At 35.7% G+C, this 26,666-nt stretch overlaps 2 protein-coding genes across 3 annotated transcripts; both read left to right on the top strand.

The window, feature by feature from the left end:
* Window positions 1-342: 342 nt before the first annotated feature.
* LOC107751107 (egl nine homolog 1-like) lies at window positions 343-18,299 on the top strand. 2 transcript variants are annotated; one of them, XM_016566708.1, is made up of 5 exons: window positions 343-1,314; window positions 13,263-13,382; window positions 15,760-15,896; window positions 15,983-16,050; window positions 17,129-18,299. In XM_016566708.1, exons 1-5 carry the CDS (start codon window positions 613-615, stop codon window positions 17,185-17,187), a joined length of 1,086 nt encoding a protein of 361 aa, XP_016422194.1. In that variant the 5' UTR covers window positions 343-612; the 3' UTR covers window positions 17,188-18,299. The 2 variants fall into 2 exon arrangements, with proteins under 2 accessions (XP_016422194.1, XP_016422195.1); XM_016566709.1 differs by lacking the exons at window positions 15,760-15,896; window positions 15,983-16,050; window positions 17,129-18,299 and adding an exon at window positions 13,876-14,686.
* Window positions 18,300-19,911: 1,612 nt separating this feature from the next.
* Window positions 19,912-26,648, top strand: LOC107751108 (D-threo-3-hydroxyaspartate dehydratase-like). The gene is made up of 8 exons (XM_016566710.1): window positions 19,912-20,008; window positions 20,250-20,409; window positions 21,248-21,528; window positions 21,634-21,814; window positions 22,791-22,912; window positions 22,996-23,185; window positions 25,882-25,987; window positions 26,483-26,648. Exons 2-8 carry the CDS (start codon window positions 20,345-20,347, stop codon window positions 26,570-26,572), a joined length of 1,035 nt encoding a protein of 344 aa, XP_016422196.1. The 5' UTR covers window positions 19,912-20,008; window positions 20,250-20,344; the 3' UTR covers window positions 26,573-26,648.
* Window positions 26,649-26,666: the final 18 nt, after the last annotated feature.

Here is a 26,666-nt window from a genome sequence, read left to right as displayed (position 1 = left end):
ATAATTGATTTATATATTCATCATATATGAATAAAATATAAACTATTAGCTCGCTTGTTGCTCTTTTATTTTTCTGTTTTCCTGTCTCACTACTCTGCAACTAATTCTGCCCATAATACAATAATACATAGTTTATTTACTTCTTGACCTTGCTACTATGTATTTTGGAATTTTTATTTATTCATTTGTGTTTTTTTCCCCCTAATACACAGATGCAGTATTTCTGCCCATTAAGATTTTTTGGGCGATCTTTATTATCATTGTTATTATTTGTATTCATTTTCACTCCGCCCACACAAAGTTGTGAGAAGCACATGTGAATCATGCCCTCTCTAGCCTGCATCTAGTGCGCATGCGCACATGGTTGACGTGCGCTGTCCGCTGAAGAAAAGGATCGGCCGGCGCCATGAGCTTCCATCACACTCAAAGCTCGCGCTGAGACTTCACAAGTGTCACAACATAGATGTCTAGGGAATGTGAGAGCGTCACGTTGCCCTCCGTCAACTGGAATGAAAACGGCAGCGGAGGCCGAGGGGCAGCGTTTCTTTCAATTTCGCTAGTGGATACTTGTGGCGAAGTTGCAGGCTGCATACTGTAACACAGCGCTGAAACATGGAGGGACACTCAAGGGAAAGCGAGTGTCTGGAGCGAGAGCGCCAGTACTGCGAGCTGTGCGGGGAAATGGAGAACCTCATGAAGTGTGGACGGTGTCGCAGCTCGTTCTACTGCAGCAAAGAGCACCAGAGACAGGACTGGAAGAAGCACAAGCGGGTGTGCAAGGAGGCCGACAAGCAGCAGCAGCAGACGCCGCCGGCTGAAGAGCGCAGCCCCGTACAGTACAACACTTCAGAACCGTCCAACACTTCTCAGAGTAACTCTACCGTTACGTCACCCGGCGAAAGAATGTCAGATTTTATCAAGTCCGCCACGCACTCTGAAACCAAACCGAGCGCAGACAGTGTGAAACCCAATGGACAGACGCGCTCGCCTCCTCAGAAGCTGGCCACGGACTATATCGTGCCCTGCATGAACAAGCACGGCATCTGTGTCATCGACAACTTCTTAGGCGAGGAGTTTGGACTGAGTATTCTGGAGGACGTGCGGGCGCTTTACCTGACCGGCGGCTTTACCGACGGACAGCTGGTCAGTCAGAGGAGCGACTCGTCTAAGTACATTCGGGGGGATAAGATCACCTGGGTGGAGGGGAAGGAGCCCGGCTGTGAGAGGATAGCGTTTCTCATGAGCCGCATAGATGATGTGATCCGACACTGTAACGGTAAACTGGGCAACTACAGGATCAATGGAAGAACGAAAGTAAGTACAACTGACATTATAGGACAGTTATGATGCCTGGTGCACTCAGTAGTTTTGTGCTAATTAAAAAAGTTGCATGCATAAACAAATGAGCGATTTTGAGAAATATCACTCTGACCAATCACGTAGAGCTTTCATTATCAATATTAATATGCCTACTGCTACCATCCCACGTTGAAAAGTTTCATGCGGGTCGCCCCCTCATGGGCACCGCCATGTTGATGTCACATGACCACCCACGCAGGCGCTGCAGGTAACCAGCTGCACAAATAAAATGCAAAACTGGCAAAATTTTACATCTTACAAATATGTGTAGGATGAGATGAAAAGCAACAATACAAAAAGTAAGCTTTTTGTTGTGAATTAGCAGTAGTTAGTGAACAAACGTCATGACGATGTGTCAGAATAGAGTCCAAAACTACTTGTACTTGTGAAACAAGAGGCAGCTTAATCGTACTAAATGCATCTTTCATTTATAAAAACATTATCTAGGAAAGGGAAATGTAGATATGTTAGAATTTTAAAGGCCTAGAAAGTCATGGAGATTTTATAGGGAAAACAGTTTATTGGGGCAGTCGTGGCCTAATGGATAGAGAGTCGGACTTTCGGACTTGTAACCCGAAGGTCGCGGGTTCGAGTCTCAGGTCTGGCAGGGATTGTAGGTGGGGGGAGTGAATATACAGCGCTCTCTCCACTCTCAATACTACGACTGAGGTGAGACCCTTGAGCAAGGCACCGAACCCCCAACTGCTTCCCAGGCGCCGCAGCATTAGCTGCCCACTGCTCCGGCTGTGTGTGTGCACTTGGATGGGTTAAATGCAGGGCACAAATTCCAAGTATTGGACACCATACTTGGCCACCTGTCACGTCCTCCTTACTGATCTCTGAAATATTTAATCTGATAGTAACTGCTTTTTGTGAGTGCAATGGCTATGAAATTATAATTTTCTTATCCCATAATCTTGTGGAAAAGGAATGGAAAAATCATTGGGCAACAGGCATGGGAACATAAGGTTGGGAGAACAGGTGAAAGGGTCAGTTAACACATTAACACATCTCGGATGGGATAGGTTTAAACTCATATCTGTGTCAGTTTAGATGGGAAGAGGACTCACCTTTGATGCAGAGACATGTCCGCACCTGTCTTTCAATAGAAGGTGAATCTTAGGAAATATTATTCAGACATTATATTAAAAATTAAAGCATGCATGTTCACTCTTCTCTGATACAGATACAGTTTAAGTTTGTCACTGTTTTTGTCATTGAGGGCTTTAATGAACAGCCTCTATAGAATATCTCCTGAACATGCCAGTGTGAGTTCATCTGAAATCACAAGTTTCTCACACGACCTTCTTTACTGCATTTGTAGCAACTCTAAAAACCTCCTACAATACAAGTTCTGGACTAAACTAAACTAGATTAAATACCTTGGATATATGCACCCATCAGGTCTCTCCCCCAGTTTCAATTGTTCTTGAAAATTCTACACCGACAAATAATGTCAGTCTGACCGTTTTTTAAAAACAGGATCTTCCTGTGGAGCCACCGACTATGTTACTGATAGTGCCTTTGTGAGTTATCCTCAACCAGCATGGCTCTCATATTTCCCCAGGTCAGGGAAACGCCTGCGACCACCAGCTGCTATCAGACGTACCCAACGCAAGCACAATGTTTGGACAAACGTCTAACCTCTCAGGGTTTAGGGAAACGATCACCTTTTCCCTCGTACTGTAAACACGCACACAAGAAATTTGCAACGTTTATGCAAGAGTGACGTAAGATTATGTATAAGTTGAATGTCTCATTTTAGATCACGCACTAAGGTAGATAATTTGGATTTTAAGGTCTTCAGGTCTTCTGGCTCATTAGAGTTTAAAGTGTCTCTTATTCGACGATGAAGACCCCAGTACTTCATTGACTGACTGTGTCTCGAGGAGTACGTATTCCTCTTTTTTTTCTTTTTTTTTAAGATTCACTCTCTGTTCGCCACAGCAAGCCGTCACAGGCATGTTTTCTGATCAGTCACGTACACCATGATCAGACTGTCAATAGAAACTACATTATTATTAAAGAGAGACATTAATGCTTAAACATTTATTTTTAAGCATAAATGTTTCCATGGCAAAAGATAAATATCATTAGATAAAATGTTATATAGTGTAGTGCTTAAAGCATATGCTGTGCACAGGATGTTGTAGTGTGAATAGCAGAAGGCTTGATGGGAGGTGATAGCACTTCCTGTAACTGCATATTTTTTAATGTCATTGTGATGGTCGCAGATGTACAGCAACACAATTCAGGATGCTCAGCAGGCATGTGACATTGAATCGGCCGGAGGGAAAGTGTCTGTTACATAAAACACAATGAACGGATAATATGTTTATGTTTTGTATTGATATTAAACTATAAACGAGCTTTGTGGTTGTTAAATGTTGGAGGATCAGAGGCAGAGTATATACATCTGGGTTTCAGTGAGGCCGGAGATGGCGGATGGGACGGAGATGAGTAGAGAAACAGGAACAAAAGATCATGTTTATTGTGAAACAACAGGACGTGACTTTTTTGAGTAGTTTTCATTGATTTTGATGGATATTTTTGGTACATTAAAATTGCGTGGAATTTAAATATTATAATTCCTCTTAAAAAGATAGTTCACCCCAAAATGAACATTGCCATCATTTACTTAAACTCATGTTAGTAGTTTACAGTTAGGGCCACACTTTATTTAAGGTTCAGTTCTCGCTAACAAAACCAATAACTACGACTTCTGCCTCAAACTCCTAATTTGCTGCTTATTAATACTTAGTAACGTAGTTGTTAAATTCAGGTATTGGGTAAGATTAGGGATGTAGAATATGGTCATGCAGAATATGTGCTTTCTAAGTACTAATAAACAGCTAATATGTTAATAATAGTCATGCTAATAAGCAACTAGTTAATAGTGAGAATTGGTCCCTATACTGTTATTTTAATTAGTAAGTTCGCTACATATCACCCTGTATTTTTTTTAATTAATGTAGAAAAATAAATAAATGAAAACTGAAATAGTTGCATATTTTGCACCATGTTAATGTTTTAATGAATATTTTCATAATGTACCAAGTCGTATTGTTCCTTGTGTCCGTGGTTCTTGCACGTCTTTCAGCAGCAACGTCCTTCTCTAAATCTTCAGTGTCATGGCATAACTATGTTGTGAATGTGCGTTTGTAGTCTGTATTGGTGCAATAAAATGGACCATTTATCAGTGCATATAGTACCTAAGTTGTGAATGTGTGTTTGTAGCCTGTATTGATGCAATATAAAAAGACTATTTACCACTGAATAACGGCAGAAGTTGTTTTCACACAAAAACAAACAAATTATTTTTTTTTTAAGTGAAAAAAAAACATGTGCAACTAGCACATGATCAGACTGTAAATAGAAACCATTCCCAAACAAAATACTTTTTTGGTCTGTTTTATTAGTAAATAAAAAACATACAGCATAACCAGTGATGATTGAACCCAAAAATGACTCTTATGAGCCAGTTATTTTTCTAATGAATCATTGAATAATAATTTAACGAATTCAGAAAGTCATGGCATTAAATGTACTTTTGTCTAAACAGTCTTAAATCAAGATATATATTTACTTGAAATGCAAAATGAAGAAAGTTAAAGGCTTGTTTTCTGAGAAATTGAACACAAATAAGTGAATATGCTAAAAACAAATTTTTCTGAGCCCATACATTGGCAGATATTTGTTATGGTTTTAATCATGATAAAATAACTTCATATCTTGTCATTTTGCTTCTCAGTGTATCTTGATTTAAGAAACTTTACACATTTGTAGTGGAAAACAAAACAAAAATACTGAGGAAGAACAGCACTTTTTTTTGCAGTGTGATCAAAAGTTACTTCCATATTCTAGTTAAGCTTTCCTTTTAAAAATGAATTGAAGAATAATGGAGATCTGTTAAATGTTGTATTTACAACACATTTCTGCTCACTAGACAATTACATTTAGAGAACATATTGATATTTAGTTCCCTTTAATTTTGTCCTTAGATTTTCTTTACTTTAAAGTCTTAAATTGACCTTTGTAAAACCTGCAGAAACCCTAGTATAATTTCCAGCATTAGCCGAGAGAGAATTCTTTCCATATGTAAGCAAACTGCCCATTTATGAATTAAATCAGAAAATTGTTTTTGACTGTCGTTGACCCAGGGGCTCCACCACCACCTGCTCGGCCACCTTCTGGGTGTCAGGGTGAAGAATGTGTAGCGCAATACAACACAATGAATTGCCAAGTGGTCATGTTTACATTACGTGACCAGAGATATGCTGGCACTCAATCAGAATGGGCTGTTTTTGAGCGTATTCATTAGAGCAGTTCATTCCCTTTGGAAAGTCCCACCTCAGTGGGAAGGATATATAGTATTTCTTTGCGTCTGCATTGACATCTAGTTACGTGCTTTTTTGTTTTTGTTCCCTTATGTCAGGAAACCTTGCGTGCCACAAACAGGGATCTTACGAGGTTGTTACTTGAAGGCGGAAAGTTGATGTGTAAAACACCTGTAGACTTCATTATGAACTATAATGAAGCCTGTTTTAAAAAATTTGGTGCATATTTATACTGTATGTGTGTGTGTGTGGTTTTTGTGTGTTAGTTGCAAGTTAGGCCTATTTTTATCAGCAGAAGAAGCTTATGTGTTTAATTTATCTTTTGGACATGTGTCTTATCACTGCTTTCTCCTTGACGTGTTTGTTAATGGTGCAGTGTGGTGTCAGTCTGCCAGGGTCTCAGTGCTGGAACAGCAGTGCAGCTGCACGCTCTGCACGTAGCAAGAGTACAAGAACTGTCTGCCTGGCTAAAGTCCAGCGGCTGAGTTTTATATCAGCTCTGCATTGCTCACTGGAAGAGACGGCAGCAGGTCAAGACCATATGCAGCAGCTCACATAAAGGAAAAAGGAGATGTTATAAACCCACGAGAGCCTCTTTTGGGAAAACAAATCACTGTTATGGATATGTGTTAGAGTAAATAACACAAGGGAATGTTTTCAACGGTTTATCATGCCATCGTTAGTTTCCCCCATTTAAAAAAAAAAAAATACTTTTTTGTTTTTATTGCAATATATTTTTGTAGAATGATAGATTAGTAAATAATGTTTACACACAGTGCCTTGAATCCGACTGTGGAAAAAAAGAGTCAAGGAAATGAGCGTGACTTGAGGCTTTAAAACAGAAACATCCCCCAGGGAGATGAGAATGAAAAGAGCTGATAAAGAAAATGTTTAAACTAGTTAGTTAACACAGCATTGTTTTAATTCAGTAGTTTAGATTTGTTTATTTATTTAATATGTTTAGTGTCTGTGTAGAATCATTTCCAATGGACACTGATCATGCAGTGATTTATTATAAATTTTTTTTTAGGCTGATGTAAGGCATTTTTTAAATGCATTTTCCAGTTCTGATTGTTTGTATTAATTGCCCTTTGTCTACTAGACTTGATGTATAGGTCACCCAAAAATGTTTTATTTACTCTATCTTCCGTGAAAAATTGTTTTTTGAAAATGGTGATGTGAAAATGCAATTTTAAAGCTAAGGTGAAGAGCAGTATTCAAAAGGTAATACAGTAAGCATGAAATCTCTTATGATCACCAAGGCTGCATTTATTTGCTAAAAAAAAGAATATGAACATAATATCTAAAACTGCTCTGAGAGTCACTTTATAAGGGTTTTACCATTTCTTTCAACAAAAATATCATCATATCATATACAGTAAGAAACTTAAAAGTCTGTACATTAACCCATCAAAATAAACGTTCGGTAACTTGAAGAAACTGTGACAAATATATTACTTAATGTAATGATATATTACTACTACTACTAATAATTATTATTATTAAAAAAAATTAAGGAATATTTACCAGGAAAAAATATTTATCAGAATTTATTTAGCAGAAAAATGTTGAATACACAACATAGTATTTCTAAATAAAATGAAAGAAATAAAATAATAAATAATTTTTAATAACATGAATTAATTAGATATGCTTTTTATTATTAACATTTAATGAAACCATTAAAATGGAATCCGGAAAATAATAATGGAGAAAACAGTATTTCATTAAAAAAGTAAAATTAAATTAAAGTGAAATAAAACTGAATTTGATTTTCATTTCATAGGGCCTTAAAAATGTAATTTTTGTTAAACATTTAATAAATTGCTGTTAAATTGTGTAAATTTCATGATTTCAAATTATACATAAAATTTTATTTAACCAAAAAACTAGAAAAATTTAAATGGAAAAAATGAAATCCAGAAAAATTTAAATGAAAAAAAAAAAAAACTGAATTTGGAAAAAAAATAAATGGAATTTGGGAAAAAATAAAACAAATTCCATAGGGCCCTATATAGTACACATGAAATATATGATCACTAAAGCTGCATTTATTTGCTAAAAAAGTATATATATATATGTATATATGTATATGTATACAAATAACAGCATATCTAAAAGTATGAGACAACAATAAACAAAAAACATAGGCCTACCATTAAAAGCCGTGCTTGCACAGGTTCTGCACGATCCTCTTCAATAATATCCTCTGCTTCTCAATCGGGCTCAAACTAATAAGCGATATTAACGACGCCGTTGTTTACAATACAACCGGAGCACATGCCGCTGAGGTGAGGGGCGGGGCATTTAGGCGCGCACCAGAGGCCAATCACAACACACTGGGCTAGCTAACCAATCAGAGCCCATCGCCTATTTCTGAGGGCGGGGTTTCAAAAAAACAGGAAATGATCAGCGCGTTTCTCAGAGAAGGGACAGAGCGGTATGGAATAAAGGTAAATTATGTGAAAAATGTGGTTTTTTTTAAAACGAAGCATTAACATATGTTAGACTGCACCCCATAAACACAATCAAGCCTAGAAATAAACTGAACCACCCCTTTAAAAAATGGCATTAATGCAAATTACTGCACTGCACAAACTGCTTTCTGATTTTGCCATGAATATTGAGAACCTAATAAAAAGGTAGATAGCGGGTGCAGCTGTTTGTGCACACAGCGGCACATCCAGGTGTATCAGAGACATTGAAACTGGATTACAGGCATACTGAAGCTCTGAATGAAATGCTTTTTGTGTTGTGGGACTATGGCATCCCCTCCATCTCCTTTACCTTCCTCCCCAGTCACGGATCTTTGCAGGCGATGATGGGAGAGTGGCGGCATGGCATCCAGACGCAAAAACTGCTGTGTGATGTTGATGTGTGCCGTCCGCACCCACCTCTCCTCGCCCTGTTGTTTTGTCAGCCCAGCATGCCCCACGCGCCGCTTACTCTCTGACGCAGTTGGCTCTCACACTCACCCCCACCTGAACGATTGAAGCGACGTTGAGCGATTTCACCCTTATCTGCTCCGGCCCATTCAGGTGGGGGGCTCGCGAATTGCGTCAATGCCCTCAGCTTGCTTTTTTGTCTTTGATTGTCTGTCTTTCCCTCTCCCCCTATATCTCCTTCTCACGCTGGCTAAAGCACACGCACGCTCGTGCTCTCTCCTTTCGTCTTTGTTTACGTTGCCTGCCGCTTTTGCACCTGCCGCCAGGGAAAACAGTTCAGTTGAAATGTCGTCATATGTATTGTGATCCGTCGTGCATTGCGTGCCATTGCAGGCTGCAGGATTTGGCTGGAAACGTGTTCATCATAAACGCCCCTTTTAAAAAAGGCAAGGTGTAAACGGGATGGTGAATTCCTGATGAACTAAACAGCAAAGTAATAACAATAGTCATCGCCTCGCTAACTGACCTAAGTCTGGCCTTTCTGTGACTTCTGCATTCCTCGTCTTCCACTTGAGATGAGTGATTTACAGTAGGCCACACCTCAGCACAGCTAACTGTTATGCCGCTAGGAAAAAAGTCCTCATGTAAAGTCGCTTTCAGATTTGTTCCCAGCATGTGTTTGCTTTCCTCAGCTGTCGTCTGTTCTCCTGGAATGATGACGCTGTTTCACTGGAAATCTAATATCGAATTATAGGCCTCAGGAAGCTGGGGGGGAGAGATGTTAGGGGGGTACGTGTGCTGGTGTTAGCTCTGTGTGCTTGTGTTCTTGTGAGTGAAAGGGTGTGTATGTAATAAAGCTGCAACGGTTCAGATTTCTCACAGTTCAATTTGTATCATAGTTCTGTGGTCATCGTTTCAGTAAATATTTGGCGTGCTGCTATTAGGGAGGAATGAATTGGGATAATGATATTTAACAAAAAACATATGCTGCAGAATAATGACCTGTAAATTAGTCAATAAATGAAATATTTATTTATTTATTTATTTATTTATTATTGGCTGATATATTTGCCATTTCCATAATCAAGCACTAAGATATCTAACCAGTATTCCAGAGGTCTCTCATCTATTATTTTGAGGACTTGCGCATGTTTTTCCTAAATACACTTGTAGCATAACAAGCTAATAATTTTAATTTCAAGTGTGTATATCAGCTATTTACTGGGAATAATATGAAAATAATTATTGGCTTATCGGTATTATTATTTTGTGAATTGTCAACATTCATTGTTATTAGGGTTGCAAAAAGGTGGAAAATTTCCAGTAAATTTCAGAAACATTACAGAAATTTTGGAAACTTTCCAGGATTTTTTGAAAGTTTCTAGAAATTTACCGGAATTTTTTTCAACCTTTGCAACCCTAATTGTTATATATAGAAGATGTGAATTAAAAGTATAACATCCTACTGTATTTTATTTCATTAATCATATATTATATAAGATATTATATCTCTCATAATTATATGTCATATGTGAACCGTGCTGGCAAAATGAGTCGGAATGCACACTGACTAATTTTGAGCTACAGGCAAAAAAACTGAAAAATTTAAAATTTGAGGTTTTCACAAAAAAGAGTTCATTAAACCCTCATCTAGCGTTCCCAATGAACAGTTGGGGAAAAACATCTGATGTGTAACATTACATTAGATCCGTGCATTACAGTAGGCTTTAATACTGTATATAGGCGTCTGTCTCATTAAAGGGGTCATATGATGCGATTAAAATTTTTCCTTTCTCTTTGGAGTGTTACAAGCTCTTGGTGCATAAAGAAGATCTGTAAAGTTGCAAAGACTAAAGTCTCAAATCCAAAGAGATATTCTTTATAAAAGTTAAGAGTCAACCACGCCTACTTAAAACGGCTCGTTCTAACACGCCCCCACGTCTATGTCACGATGTGGGATGCCGCTCACTCTAGCCCGCCGGCCCCAGCATCATATGACCCCTTTAATGTTAATCAAACAATAAAAGAAAAGAGGGAATCACTTGCTGTTCTTGATTGAACTGCTTTTGTAGTTTAAATAATCAATTTATTTGTAATGAACACCTAAAGTGATTTTTACATTTGATTATTTGTTTATCTTACTTGAATGCGTTTGTTTAGATGTAAAATGGGAAAGGTAATGCATTATTTTTTTCCTTTGTTATATTTGTTCTACTGCTTTTTTGCATTTTTTCTTATTTATAATATTTTTTAAATGTAAAGTCGGCAACACCAAAGCTCCAAAAGTATCAAAAATGTATAAAAAAAAAAAAAAAACTTGCATAGCGTCTGTGAAGTTTCGAGCACGCAGGCTCTTCTTTGGTGTTGCCGACTTTACATTTAAAAAATTTTTCCACTTGTTTCTTAGTCGAGTACCCAGTTGAGATTGATGTGCGTGCTTTTGCCTGCTCTTTCTTATTTATAATAACAAAGATAAAATAAAAATAGCTATATTATGATTATTAATATTGTAATTTACGGTTATTAATATAGTAATGATCATTAAGAAAATAACTGGAGGAAAAGATGCAATGTTGCTAGGTGATTTTGCTTTGGAACCTTCAGAAAACTTTAACTTGATTTTTCTCAGAATTGAGGTTGCTGACTCTGTCTACTTCAAATGGGTGTAGCTCAGTTATTTTTTGTCCGATTTCAACAAATCATACATCATCATTTTGAAGGTCTTTTTAATGGAGAATGTGAAATTTTAAATAATTCTTAAATAATTTTAATAATTTCTTACATTTGTTCATTGTGACTCATTTTGCCAGCACATGTCACGGGTTTTTGTTTTTAAAAAAGCACTTTATAATTATTACACATTTTATTTAATATTTCCATATTTTATATTATATATCCTTGTACGTATTTATTAATTGTTCTTATTCTGTTCTTATTTTTAAATGAATAAATCTTTATTGTAATAAAATTAGCCTTAAATGAATAAAACTAAATAAATAAAAATATTTATATTTTTAAACACATTGTAAACCTTTTTTTTTTGTCATGGGAACAATTTCATCTCTAGTATGTATACAAGTATTGCAAAGAATGTTGGAAAATATGTTTGTTTTTCAGCCATAAAAACAGCCTCCCTCCCTTCCCCAGACAGCCTAACACACATATACACTGAGAATCGTGTCCCTCGGGAAGAGGTCTCGGTCCCTGTGACATTATGCTGTAGGGTTAGGGTTAGAGGGTTAAGTTAAGGCCTAAAAATTCCCTGCTGGGCTAGTGCTGCTTATAAATAGAGTGTCAGGTCATGAACTGTCAGTGAACTGATCAGATTCAGGAGCCTACGTGCAGAAGTGGGTGAAAAAGAAGGCAAAAGGGGAGTTTCCGGAGAGGATCGATATCAGAGAGTCGTTCTGACTTTGCTTTTTTTTTTTCTCTTTTCAGTTCACAGAAACACGGCGCACAGTATCGGCCCAAAGGTTTCTGATAATTAAGTGTTTGTTGGGTGCTGATGCTTGTTTGAAATGTTTTGTTAATGATTTAAAGGTGAATGTTGGCATCAGTTCACAATCTTGTTTAAAGTTTGACATGTTTTCATACTTGGAGAGGAATATTCTCCAACCATTTACTGTAAGTTATTTTAAAACTTCTAATTATAAGGAAGTACATTTTGTTTGCTTCAGAAATGTAGTTTAACCTTGTCACATGCAGGTCACATGCCGTGGATTGATGGACTATCATATATTTTTTTATGACCCTTTGACTCATTCTCTCCTTTGTAACACTGTCCTGATAACGGATGTGTCCATGTGCACAAATACATTTACACTGCTATTTTTTCCTTTGTGATTCATTAACACTTTCCATGTAAACCCGGAGACCAAAATAAAAGGGGCAGAGGAAGAGCAGGAAAGGAAAAACCTCAGCAAAGGAAAGACTTCAGCAATGGCTTCATTGTTCCCTCAGCCTCATAACCCAGATTCAACAAGATTAAAATATATAATCATCACAGGGCTGAGAATGTCACAGATGTCACCTTTTTTTGTCCACTTCATGTAGGTTTATGTAGTTGTACGCTGTGGTATCATACAGTATCTGAGTGGAATTCATTGATGAACTGCGTTTCACAAATACGGAGTAACAGTGAATCCCATTATTTCATTCTAAGATAATATTTTATATATAAAATCATCACAGGGCTGAGAATGTCACAGATGTCACCTTTTTTTGTCCACTTCATGTAGGTTTATGTAGTTGTACGCTGTGGTATCATACAGTATCTGAGTGGAATTCATTGATGAACTGCGTTTCACAAATACGGAGTAACAGTGAATCCCATTATTTCATTCTAAGATAATATTTTATATATAAATATATATTAATATATTATTTTTTTTGCCTTTATTCTCTAGTGCATCTGGATGGTTTAGTTTTTAGTTTAGTATTTTTCATTATTCTCATTGTAAATGAAAACAACCTTTTTGAGCATGAAGATTTGTCTTTATTATTGCTATTATTAATATTTATAATGAATTATTATGTGCATGAAAAAAAGAAAAAATATTAATATTATTGTGAATATGAAATATCTTATGAATGGAAAGCTGCATCCATACCACTGTGAAGTCTTTGTATGTTTTTTTGTTTTGGTTATTTCGCCCATTACAACCCCTTTTTTCCATTCCAGGCAATGGTGGCATGTTACCCTGGCAATGGCACAGGATATGTACGGCATGTGGATAACCCAAACGGTGATGGGAGATGTGTCACGTGCATATATTACCTGAATAAAGACTGGGATGCCAAGGTAGGAGTTTTTTTCCCCCCCCATCCAGTGAACTTGTATACATTCTGTAGCGTGTAAAGCTGCTTGAGATTTGTTTAAGCTCTTCTCAGTTTGTTTAGGTTTCTTATCTGATGTAGACTGCTCAAACTTGCATCGGAGCTTACATTCAATACAATGGAAATTCAAAACCAACCTTGTGCAGGAAGTTTGCTACTTTATATCAATAGGCCACACGAGAGACTGTTTATGTGTTGTTATTAGAGGTCTGCTAGAACAGAGAAATTGTGGTTGGTGTTGGATTTGTAATTTGTACAATTTTAATATTTATGTTTTTGTAAGTCATGTTTATACATTTAATAATAATTGTACTGCAAAATAATGTCACTACACAAAAAACTAACTTTTCTTTTGTTTACAATACTGTGGAAGTCACTGGTTGTGACCAGAGTAAGTGATGACAGAATTTTCCTTTTTTGGGTGAACTATCCATTGAAATGTTTGAGTGCTCTCACAGGAAACGGGACAGCAGACATGGCACTTTCCACCACTTTACCACCTCTGTCAACTGCCAGCTCTGCGTCAGAGAGTCGGTTCTGCTCCAGAACATTCCAACCGGCCATGGAAACAATTCTGAGTGTTGATCAGACGTTCTTATATGAAGTAGAAAATAGAGTTGGGCAGAAATAGGGATGGTAGAAGAGAAAGAAGGATTGAAGACTTTATCTAGATCATTGGTCTCAAACTCAAATCCTGGAGCGCCACAGCTCTGCACAGTTTAGCTCCAACCCTAATCAAACACACCTGATCCAGCTAATCAAGGTCTTCAGGATTATTAGAAACGTCCAAGCAGGTGTGTTTTGGAGCTGGTTGGAGCTGTGGCCCTCCAGGAATTGAGTTTGAGACCACTGCTCTAGATGCTGTTGGTAGGTTGAACGCACTCTTTGCTTGAGACTCTCTAAATGTCTGAATTCTTTCAGTCATATGTTTATGTGAGTTTCAAAGCTGCGATGTAAGGATGGATCACATCTCACACATTCAACCCTGATATTTTCCATCTCTCTCTCTCGAGCTTAACAGGATGCCAGTAATTCATGGTATACGCTCTAGTACTCTCCCTCTCATATCGCACCCCCTTCACTGAATGGAGAGGAAAATAGCCGTCTCACGCAAACCTGCTTGTTCCCTGTAGTCTTGGCTTATGTAAAAGTCACAGTGTGTCAGATTTTTTTTCTTTAAGCTAAATTTAGCATCAGGTTGTCCTGGGGCAGGAAAAAATACACTCCCTCCCAGAGTTTTCCCATCCACAACATTCTGTTTTGTGAATGAAACAGAGTGTTTTTTTTTAATTTATACTTATATACATTTATACTGTTTTTAAAAGAAGTCTCATATGCAGTCTAGTGAGCATAAATTGGCTGCATATTATTACAATCTATTATTACAATTTAAAATAACTTTTCTATTGTAATGTAATGAGTTTTCAGCAGTCATTACTATAGTCTTCAGTGTCACATGGTGCTTCATAAATCATAATAATTCATGCTCAGGAAAATTTCTTATTATTATCAATGTTGCTTAATATTTTGTGGAAACTAACAGCATTTATTTATATTGTTTTTACTATCACTTTTGATCAAGTTAATGCATCCTTGCTGAATAAGTGTTCATTTCTATCAATAATAAAAAGTCTTACTGATAATGTGTTTCTTATTATTAATGTTTTATATTTAAATATGTATTGTGTGTATTTATGTATTTGTGTGTGTGTGTGTAAATATCAATATATTTTTTATAATCCTTTAATTATTATAATTGTTTTATTAATATTTTTGTAATTATATGTACATTATATTTGTATAGGTTTTTTCATTTTATAGAAGTACTCATATTGATTCATTGACATGACTGTCTTTAAGTGTACATGATTTTAATCATTTTTCAAGTACAATTCAGTACAATATTTTGAATTCAAGAAATATGTATGCATTATGGTAGTTTCTAATGTGACAATTAAAAACAAATCATATTTTAAAAAGGCTGTATTTTTGTTGTACTTTTATTTATTAATTAGTTTTTTTATGGGAGTGGATTGCCAGAATGTTGAGTTCACCTATTTAGTCGAATACAATTCACTTTTGTGCTAAATACTTCTATATAAATAATATTGAATTTCATTTTCTGTTTAATTTTTTACACACACACACACACACATATATATATATATATATATATTTATATTTACCTGCTGTCTTCACACTGAGTTGAATAAATTAGGTATCGGTTGTCTGAACCAATTCTAATGATTTTAACCACATACAACCCTAAAAAGTTTAAAATGTCGAAATATGAAGGTACTCATCAAACCATATAGCCTGATTCTCATCTGCTCACTCTGTAGGAACATGGTGGCCTTTTGCGGATCTTTCCAGAGGGAACCGCTCAGTTTGCAGACATTGAGCCCAAGTTTGACAGACTTTTGCTCTTCTGGTCAGACAGACGGAACCCACATGAGGTCCAGTCAGCTTATGCCACGAGGTCAGTGATAGTGACGTTTCATTTTTTTTTAATGGTCCTGTAAGCTGCTTGTGCTTCTATACAATTATGTGTGTATTTATGTGCAGGTATGCTATGACGGTGTGGTATTTTGACGCTGATGAGCGAGCTCGTGCTAAAGAGAAATATCTAACAGGTGAGATCTGCTCAAACATGACCAGGCGCTTCCACTGATTTTTAACAAGACGTTCCTTCCTAATCGACAGTTGTGCAGGCCAAAATTAACTTTTTGTCATTATTTACTCACCCTCATGCTGTTCCAAAACTGTCTGACTTTCTTTTTTGGTGGAACACAACATGAGACGTTTAGCAGGTTGTTTATGCTGCTCTTTTCTGTTTGGTAGAAGTAATTGGTCACTGGGGCTGTCAAGCTCCTGAAACAAGATTTGCTCTATAAAAGAAACATAGATTTTGTAGGATTCTCTGATTAATAGAAGGTTCAAGACAACATTTATATGTAATAGAACATATTTGTAAAATGTACTGTCACTTTTGATCAATTTAATGCATCCTCACTGAATAAAAGTATGAATTTCTTTCAATAATAAAAATTTTACTGACACCAAACTTTTGAATGGATATGTATAAAGACAGAGTGATGTAATTTTAAAGTGTTTTTATAAACATACACAACAAGAAGCCCATACGATGATCAAACAGTAAAAAACCATAATATTGTAAAACATTATTATAATTTAAAATAACTGTTTTCCTGTTTTGATATATTTTAAATTGTAATTTATTTCTCTGATTGGCAAGCTGAATTTTTCGCAGCCATTACTACAGTCTTCAGAAATCTTATTCTGCTGCTTAATATTTTATGGGAACTGATGCTTTTTTCAAGAATCTTTGATGAATAGAAAGTTTAAAAGAACAGTATTTATTTAAAATAGTAATATATAACATTTAAATGTCTTTACTGTTCCTTTTGATAAATTTAATGTGTCCTTGCTGAATAAACATATTCATTTTGTTAGACTCCAGTTGTTTAAACAGTAGTGTAGTAACCAGTAACTGCTCTCTTTCGTTGTATGAACTGTGTGTATGACATGAGGGTGAGCAAATGATGACAGTATTTTTATTTCCGGATGAAGCATCATTGAAATAATTACTGAGCCACAGTGAGTGAATTACTTTCTAATAACAGGTATGGATTATCAGAGAGAGCAAACGGCAGGTTTATATCAAAATTTGTGTCTTTCTCTGTCTTTTAGGTGCAGGTGAAAGAGGTGTAAAAGTGGAGCTAAACAAGCCGTCGGAGCCCAGCTACTGAAGGAGGGATGAATGAAGTGGAGTGCGGGAGTTGGACCTCCAGAGTGCTACTGCCTGCTGCTGAGAGATGATGAGCAGAGAGGAAGTGACTTCTTCTCTCACTCACCTCTCCATCTGTCATCTATAAGGGGCTTCTCATAGTGACTCTGAATGTGATAGAGCTGTGAAGACAGACGTGCATTAACATGCTTTGTGTTTTCTTTATGAAGAATGCTGGCTTGAGCATGAGCATAGGACGGACATAATGCTAAACATTAGAGAGTGTGTGTGTGAGAACTTGTGTTCAATACTAAGTTTATTTTGAGCTATTTCCCTTCCGCCAGCTTTGCACGTGTTAAGAAAGGTAGTTTTGTTTGGCAATGTGCATTCACCGAAAAACCGTTTAGAAGGTTATAAGCTCTGTGCGAAGTCCTGTATGTGTTATTCTGCTTGTAAGCCACTGTAATTATTGGATTTGTGTTTTTGTATGGCTCGTAATACCGTTTTCCAGGCTCTCCTAATTGGAGCTACACGGAACGTGCTTCTTTATCATGGCTTGCACCTGTTACATAGTAACTGGGTGCTTTGCTGGATTGTCCTTGCCAGTTATCAGCGATATGTCTGTTGTTGCAGACGTTACATGTCTCCGTCTTAAGCCAAACTTGACACCTCATGTCTGTCTAGCAGCTCTGAGTTTTAAATAAAAAAGCAGTTTTCCTAAATACAGCTTTTTTGGCAGTGTGTGCATGTGTTATTGGCACCATCTTATGCCTCCTAACGGTATTACCCTTGCTGTCACTAAAAGTCATGTGATGATCACACACTGTTACTGTGTGAGTCCTGCAGCTCCACCTAGCGATTTGTAGCTGCAAATGCAAATCTTGCAAGAGTTTATCAGAAGATATATCATCTGCAGATATGAAGAATTCTACTAGATGGAGAATGAAGACATTTCTTTACAAACAATGGTTTCAAATAATGCACAATTGTCAACGTATCACTTAAAGTGAATTTTAAGACATTGATTTTGCAGAACAGCACTGGGTCACTAACACATGGTGTGCATACTTTTTAAAAATTAGATTTTATGATTGGAAAAGTCATACAAATCACAATTTCCACAAACTATATTAAGCAGCACAATGTTTTCAACATTGCTAAAAATAAATGTTTCTTGAACACAAAATCAGCATACAAAAATTATTTCTGAAGGATCGTGTGACACTGAAGACTAGACTTTCAGCTTTGCCATCACAGAAATAAATTACTTTTTTTTTTAAAGGCTTTTTTTTTTTTTTTTGGAATTTTTGCCTTCTGTTTCAGATCAGTGTAGAGCTGACAGAAAGCGTATTGGAAAAGGTCCTTGAGCCGGGATTCGAACTTGGGACTCCTGTAGCACTATATGTCAGCGAGTGCTGCCCACAAGACTATCATTACTGAAGAAAATTACATTTTAAAATATAAAGAAACTTATTTGAAAATTAATAATTTTTCACAATGTTATTATTTACGGTATTTTTGATCAAATAAATGCAGCCATAAGAAACACTTAAACTGTATTGTTTAAGATGTGACTGGAATTTAAAATCATATCACTGTAGTATTACCACAACAACCAGAATTGTCTGAAAAGCCTGGATGTATAGATATACAGCCTGTAGCTCTCTTGAAAGACATCAAGCTAAAAAGTGAAAACAGGCCTTAAGATCTTTCTGATACTCTCACACGGCTTTGGTAATTGAGGATTTTATCCAAGTGGGAGAGAAGGGATTAGCGTTAATGACTACAAGCCTTAATTAGCCACTTGATTAACTGACTTTGAAATAATCCACTTTAATGAGTAACAAAAAGTTCATCGGGGACATTAGATTAGACATTCTGATGTTATTCAGCCAAACCAGTGCTACAGATGTGCTGGAGATAGTTTGAAATATCTGTAACCTGCATCATCCTGGGATGAATGTTTTGTTGACGATTTGAAATGTTCACACATCCACTCCAGCATTGCTGTATAGCATTAAGACAAAGAGTGCTGTGTATTTAACGTGCAGTCTTTAGCATTCTCATGCTCATGGTATTTACATCTTTCTGAGCCTCACTGCCATTGAACTTGAACGTGACAAAAACATGTGTAAAAGATGTGAGCAGATTCTAGTTTCCATTGCTTCAGTGCATTTGAGATTCACGATAAAGACAAGACTGAATACTTCTTTTGTTTATTGAACAATTGGTCTCTTCCATATAGGCCTAGGCTACAAATCAATTATGCAAAAAAAAAAAATCTAATCCACACTATCATTTGATCCCCCTTTTCTGTTAAGTATCAGTGATAGGCTAATATAATATAATAACAAATAATGACAAAGTTTGCCTGAAATCACATTACATATATATTTCAAGGGAATAACTTGTGCAACCCAGATAATACAAAGAATTATAAATACAGAAGTTAAAGTAAACCTACAAAATATTTCTTGCTCGTACACCTACACAATATTAATGATAAAATGATTAGTTTTTGTGATAGATGATCAGTGTAAAATATAAGCGTGGGTCTTGGACAACTGTAAAAAAAAAAACTAGACCTATTAAGACCATTTGTAAAAAATAAATGAAGAATACTAAAAATGTCTATGAGAAACAAACGTCGAAATCGGTTATCTTAAAAAAAATCAACCTTTTTGCTTCCCGTGGTGGAAGAAACACTCCTATATATTTTCCGTAAATCTCGTCAGGAGCTTTAAGTTTGAAAAGCCGCAGTTTGTCTCGTCTTGTGTCGCTGTGCTGATTCTGGCTTCACACGCTCGCTCTCATTGAGCAGTATTTGATCCGCTGCCTTTATGGTGAGTGAAAGAAAAGCTGCTATTATTAGTTTATCCTCAGTTTATCATAACTATTTGACACGAGTTACTTTGACCATAAATCAAGCTCATGTTTACTGGATTATTTCTTAAATGTATTTACTACTGGAATTAAATTTTAAAGTTAACTTGCATCTATTATCTACACAGTCTGCAACTTTTTACAGCTCTGCAGGTTTCCATTTCGCTTAAACGTGTTGTTATTATATTTTATTTCTTTTAGTTTTTCGATAATGGCTGCTGTTGAATTATATCAAAGACCTTTGTACTCCAGCGCTGATCATTGACCTGGATAAAGCGAGAAGAAACGCTGAAGGCATGCTGGAGCGCTTCCACAAACTAGGGGTCCAGCTCCGACCTCACATGAAAACACACAAAACACTGTGAGACTCTCATCTCAACAGCACCAACCTCTTGGAAATTTTGTTTGCAAGATACTTTTATTAATACCCTTATCACGTTAGTCTTCTTCACTAGTCATTTTGACTGGCTGTCTACCAAATTTTGGACACTTTTTTTATTTTATTTTTTACAGTTTTATTATATAACAAACCTAGTGGCATTTGTTTGGGGGAAAATACCCACACACACACTTCTAAAGCAAAACATTTGACAAGATTAAACTTTTAAATAACACGTAATTTACAGTACTGTTAAGAATGAAAACTGAAAAGTATTTTGATTTTTTTTTTCCTTCAGGTTTGTCTTTTTTTAATCTTTTTTTTTACTAGTAATTATAATAGTTTCTGTCAAGTTCTGTCAAATTTTTTTTATATATTTTATATAACAAAATATCAAACCAAGTGGCTTTTATTAAACACACATCACACACACACACACACACACACACACACACACTTTTAAGCAAGACATTTCATAACAAGAAGTTTTAAATGATCAAATAATAGATGCAAAATGTAAAAGTATTTATTCAAAGGAACATTTCACCACAAAATAAAATTTCTGTCATCATTAACTGTAATGATTATAAGAATGATTCTTACATCATTAACTTTTTCACTAGTAATTTTGTAAATAAATATTTGGACATTTAAGGCACTTTTGAATTTTTTATTATATAACAAAATATCAAACCAAGTGCCATTTATGTACTGTAAAAAGAAAACAAAGGATTTGGGCAAAGGAATATTAACCTCAAAGTAAAAATCGTGTCATGTTATTACCATTGTTTCTTTCCTCATTAATGTTATCTGTCTTCAGGGAATGTGCGGACATCATGACAGGAGGCTCTCGTCGTTGTATTGTTGTGTCTACTCTAGCTGAGGCATCATTCTATGCTGATAACGGCTATGACGATATACTTTATGCATACCCTCTGCCATTTGATAAAGTGGAGCGCTGTGCCGAGCTGTCCGAGAGACTTTCTCTATTCCACATCGTGGTGGACAACCGCCTCGCCCTGCAGCAACTGAAGAAGAGACCTCTGAAACAGGGAAAAGTCTGGAAGGTGTGGATGAAACTGGATTGTGACAATGGGAGAGGTAACACTTGAAGATGGAGTTCAGCAAATGTACGTCCAAATGTTTGAAGCATGGTTTTAGGTGTACTGCAGTTGGATAAATTGTTTAGTTTTTTTGTTTTGAAAGCGGGCATTCCTCATTGTGACCCAGCTGCACTACAGCTTGCCCTGGAGATCTGGGATACTTCAGGGGTGGAGCTGACGGGAATTTACGCCCACTGCGGGAACACCTACGCCTGTCAGGGGGAGGAGCAAATCAAAGCTGTTGCTCAGGAAACCACTACCATTGTGCTACAGTTCATGGAGAAGTATGCTGATATCATCTAACACTCGAAGTTAATCTTTAAAAACTTTAAGTATTTGACAACACTAACAAATGTAATCTCTTGCAAATAACAAATAAATAAATAGTACTATACATTATAATATTGTGATATCTAAATTTACAGACATTTAAAACAATCGTTTTTTTTTGAGTATTTTATTTTTAATTTCTGTAGACAACACAGATCATTTACAACACTAATAAATGCAACCTTTAGCAAAAAAATTAATGTGTTTTGTATTTTATATTGTACATTATAATTTTGTGCCATCGACTATTCACTTATAGCCTTCAAATTAAGAGATTTTAATTTTAATTAGACAACTTAGACAATTTAGTTTTTAAATATGAATAATTTAACAACACTAATAAATGTAATCTTTAGTACAAAATAAATTAAAAGTTTATTTTTAGATTGTACATTATAATATTGTGTACACTTTTATTGTGATGACTATATTCACATTTAAAATAATTGATTTTAGTGTTATTTTCATTTAGTCAACAAAACATTTTAAAAGCTGATAGTTCAACAACACTAATAAATGAAGTTTTTTAATATTGTACATCATATTGTGTTGTCTAAATTGCATTTAAAATAACTGAATCACTTTTTAGTATTTTATTTTTAATATAGTTAACAAAGCATATCATTTTAAACACTAATTTAAACACTAAATGTACATTATTTTTTATATTGCATATTATAATATGGTGTCTAAATTCACTTGTAGCATTTACAATAATTGATTTTATTTTTTAGTGTTGTATTTTTAATTTATTTTGACAATATACCATATAACTTTAATGTAGTAGGCACATAATATGAACATTATCATTTGCTTTAGTTAAAGCTTTAGTCATTATCATTATCATTTGAAAATTTGAATTTTCAAAATTTTAATGTCAATGCATCCCTACTTAATATGCTGTGATGATATTATTCATGCTATCCATAGGTTGAAGGCTGCTGGAATACAAGGTGTCAAATCCAGCATTGGCTCCACCCCTTCCTGTAGCCACCCAGTCCCAGACATGGCCATGTTGAGTGAGGTGCATCCTGGGAACTACATATTTTATGGTCTGTGTTGCCATGTTCTCCTGTTGTAAGCAGTGATGTTATCAGCTTGTTTTGAATCATAATATTATCCGTTGCATGTCCAGATGTGCAGCAGTCCCTCATCGGGTCCTGTAGACTTGAGGATGTTGCAGTACGGGTGCTGACGCGGGTCATAGGCCACTACCCACACAGGAACCAGTTACTTGTAGATTGTGGGTGGACAGCACTGAGTCATGATGGTGGGGGGCGCTTACCTACAGGATATGCCATCATCGAAGGACACCCAGAACTCAAGTAAGAGATCATGTGGATGGATATGAAGGTGTTTTTCTCCAGGGTTTTTTTTTTCAGTTACTGGCAGATTGATTCATTGATTGATTGAAAATGGGGAAATTTATTATTATTAATTTCTCTTATTTTTACATTTATACTGTTACATTTACATTGTTCAAAGGTTTGGGGTCAGTAAGACTATTATTATTTTTATTTCAATTAATACGTTTTTTCAGCAAAAATGCATTAAGTTGTTCAAAAGTAACAACAAAGAAATACAATTAAAAAGATATATATTTCAAATAAATGCTGTTCTTTTGAACCTTTTATTTATCCTGAAAAAATGTATCACATTATACACAAAAATGTGCATTAAGCTGAAAATCAAGATGAACTCTGATAATAGTATGAAATGTTTCTTGAGCACCAAATCAGCATATTAGAATGATTTCTGAAGGATCATGTGACACTGAAGACTAGAGTAATGATGCTAAAAATTCAGCTTTGCATTACAGAAATAAATTACATTTTAATAAACGTACATAACAATAGAAAACAGTTATTTTAAATTGTAATGATATTTCACCCTATTATTGTTTTTATTGTTGATCTGAAATTGATCTGTTATTGATGAAATAAATGCAGTCTTGGTGAGCATAAAATACTTCAAAAACATTAAAACTAGGGCTGTCAGTCGATTAAAATTTTTAATCTAATTAATTACAGGGTGCTGCGATTAATTAATCTAATTAATCACAAACTAATTTGGCTGTGAAAATACCCCCAAAAGATAATTTAAAGTTATTATCATGTTAAATGTTTAGGCTACAATGGCCTAACAAAGTATGGAACATAAAAGAAGATAATTTGAGAAACATTTTTTGTTCATGCAATGAAAGTCACTAGTGACCAAAACGGCTTAGTTACCACCAGTATTCAAAATACCTTCTTTTATGTTGTGCAAAAGAAAGTAATTCATTCAGGTTTGAAACAATATGAGGGTGAGTAAATGATCACAGAATTTATTTATTTATTTATTTTTGGTGAACTATCCCTTTAATATTTATTTATTTATTTATTTTAATAAATGAAATGATACTCCAGCAGGTGGCAGTAAATGTCTATAAGAGTCGATTCGTTCAAATGGCTGATTCATTCAGGAATTCAGTAAACGTATCTCTCTTTGAATCATTGATTCACATGATTCGTTGCAAAACGCAGATTCATTCAGAAACTAAACACCGCTGTTTTGCTCGGAGACGCACATTCCAAAAAGCAGATTATGTGACATACCCGAGTATGTTTGAGGATAAGCAAGCGAATAACCTCAGCTTTCGGTTCCAAAATCGGAGGTTACTTTCAGGATGACAAGGTAATGTTTAATTTATTATATTATATATATTTATTTATTACATTTTATATTATCATCTCACACATGGATCAGCATTTTCTATAATGTCTAAATTCTAAATCAAAATACATATCTGATATGACTTAATATATAATTAGCACCAAGCAAACAATATAATTCTTATTCTCAAGGATTAAAGAGTAAACTGAAAAAAAGAAAAATGATTGCACGACCATCAATTAGGTGGCGATATGCACGAAGCATGTAAACGAGCATTGAACAAAAGAAGAAGAAAGAAACAGCATGGCGCTTTTTCTTAGCGTCCGTTTCCATAGTGACTCGTCGATTCGTCGCTCTGTTGAGAATGTCTTGAGTCTTAACCAGGAACATACTCGGAGTTGAATGAACTTACTCCCGGACGCGTTTTTGGAACCACATACCTCGAGTAAGCAAGGTTTGGGGTTAATCAACCGAAAGTTCAGGGTTTAGCTGACGGTAAGTTACCCGTGCTTTCTGGAATACACCCCAGTTCTGCTGTGGCTTTTAGGTAATATTTTCGTTGGCAAAGTTGAACAAGAACACACTATTGTGTTTAAAATATAGCACAATATTAACTTCTTATTTACTGAACTGTTGTATAAAATCACATGCACTCGTGTTCTCCTGTGATATTGCTCTCTTTGCTGATGTGATATCGCTTATCATATGATATAAATATGAGACAGAAGCTCATACAGGGGCATTTTTTGCCCCAATATCTTGAATTTTAGGGCATAACTGCATTAATGGAGTTGTTGCCCTGCATCATATTTGTCAACAGTCAAGTATATGAAATGTAAGGGGCATACATGTTTGGGGGCGGTGCCAGTGCTTTAACTGCGTTAAAATATTTTAATCGCGTTATTTTTCATAACTAATTAATTAAGTTAATGCATTAATCTGACAGCCCTAATTAAAACACTTACATTTGTAGCAAATGTGCGCTTAAGTTTATTTTTAGTATATAAAATGACTGATTGTAGTTTTTAGTGTTTTTTATTTTTTAATATCAGCCATTTATCAGTTATTAGCCGCAACATAAATATAACTATCAACTTACTGGTCTACATTTTCATATTGCATCCCTATGTTTCCATTAAGTCATCTGTCTGCATAGAATTTAAGTGATTTGAACTGACAATCAAAATGTGATTCATGTGAGAATAAATATTTAAGCATCAAATCCATTCTCAAATATTAAAAACTGAGATTGGATAATCCTTCTCTGTACATGTTTAGATGTTTATTTTACATCACAACAGTGCGAGTAGGAGGTTTTGTGAGTCAGATAATATAAATAGCATGAAGGGTGTCGTCTGTTTTGCAGACTCCTGTCTATGACTCAGGAACACGGCAGGGTGGAGCCCATCTCTGGAAAACTGGACATCAAGCAGTTCCCACTGGGGTCACTCCTCACACTCATGCCTTACCATGTGAGTTACTAACCATCTCCCTCAAACAAAGCTCACAGAAACACACTGTATTCATCTGTATGAAAGGACATTCTCCATCTGACTAAGCCATTGCTTGTACATCAGAAGTCTTTGACTGTTTTCCTTCAGGTCACAAATTTGGACATCAACACGGTACTAAAACTGTTTATTGAACAAGAGTAAACAACAATGTTAAAGTGCATACTTCCAATACTACAAAACATCATTAACTTGGGCTGAATTGGAAAAAATATCCAACAATTCGCTGCACAAAAAATGCTGTATTCAGCACAAACTTTGTTCATCCTCAATGCAATGAGCCCGTATTTAACATAGCCTAGAGATGAGGGCTTGTCATTTCAACTGCCAATGTTGGCAGTTGCATTTACCTTTTTTCCCCTGCTGTTTTTTAATGATAACTTAACATGACACATTTTAATACAATGAAATTAATTTATTTAAAATTAATAGCAGGCTTGTATGTTTTGTTGACAGGCTTGTGCTACAGCTATGATGCATCCAGTTTATTTTGTCCGTTCTAAAGGGAAGGTTATAGACACCTGGAAACCCACCCGAGGCTGGTAACAAATCTTTATCAGAGGGACTCCGCTGGTACAGCTGGGGACTGTGGATGAAAATGTTTCGGACTTGTAACAACTGTGGATTTGCTGTTCTAATA

This window comes from Sinocyclocheilus rhinocerous, unplaced genomic scaffold (genome assembly GCF_001515625.1).
Source record: "Sinocyclocheilus rhinocerous isolate Xijiao unplaced genomic scaffold, SAMN03320098_v1.1 scaffold1413, whole genome shotgun sequence".
Taxonomy (NCBI): Eukaryota; Metazoa; Chordata; class Actinopteri; order Cypriniformes; family Cyprinidae; genus Sinocyclocheilus; species Sinocyclocheilus rhinocerous.
The sequence above is the reverse complement of the archived record's forward strand: the minus strand, read 5'-3'. Positions and strand labels throughout refer to the sequence as shown.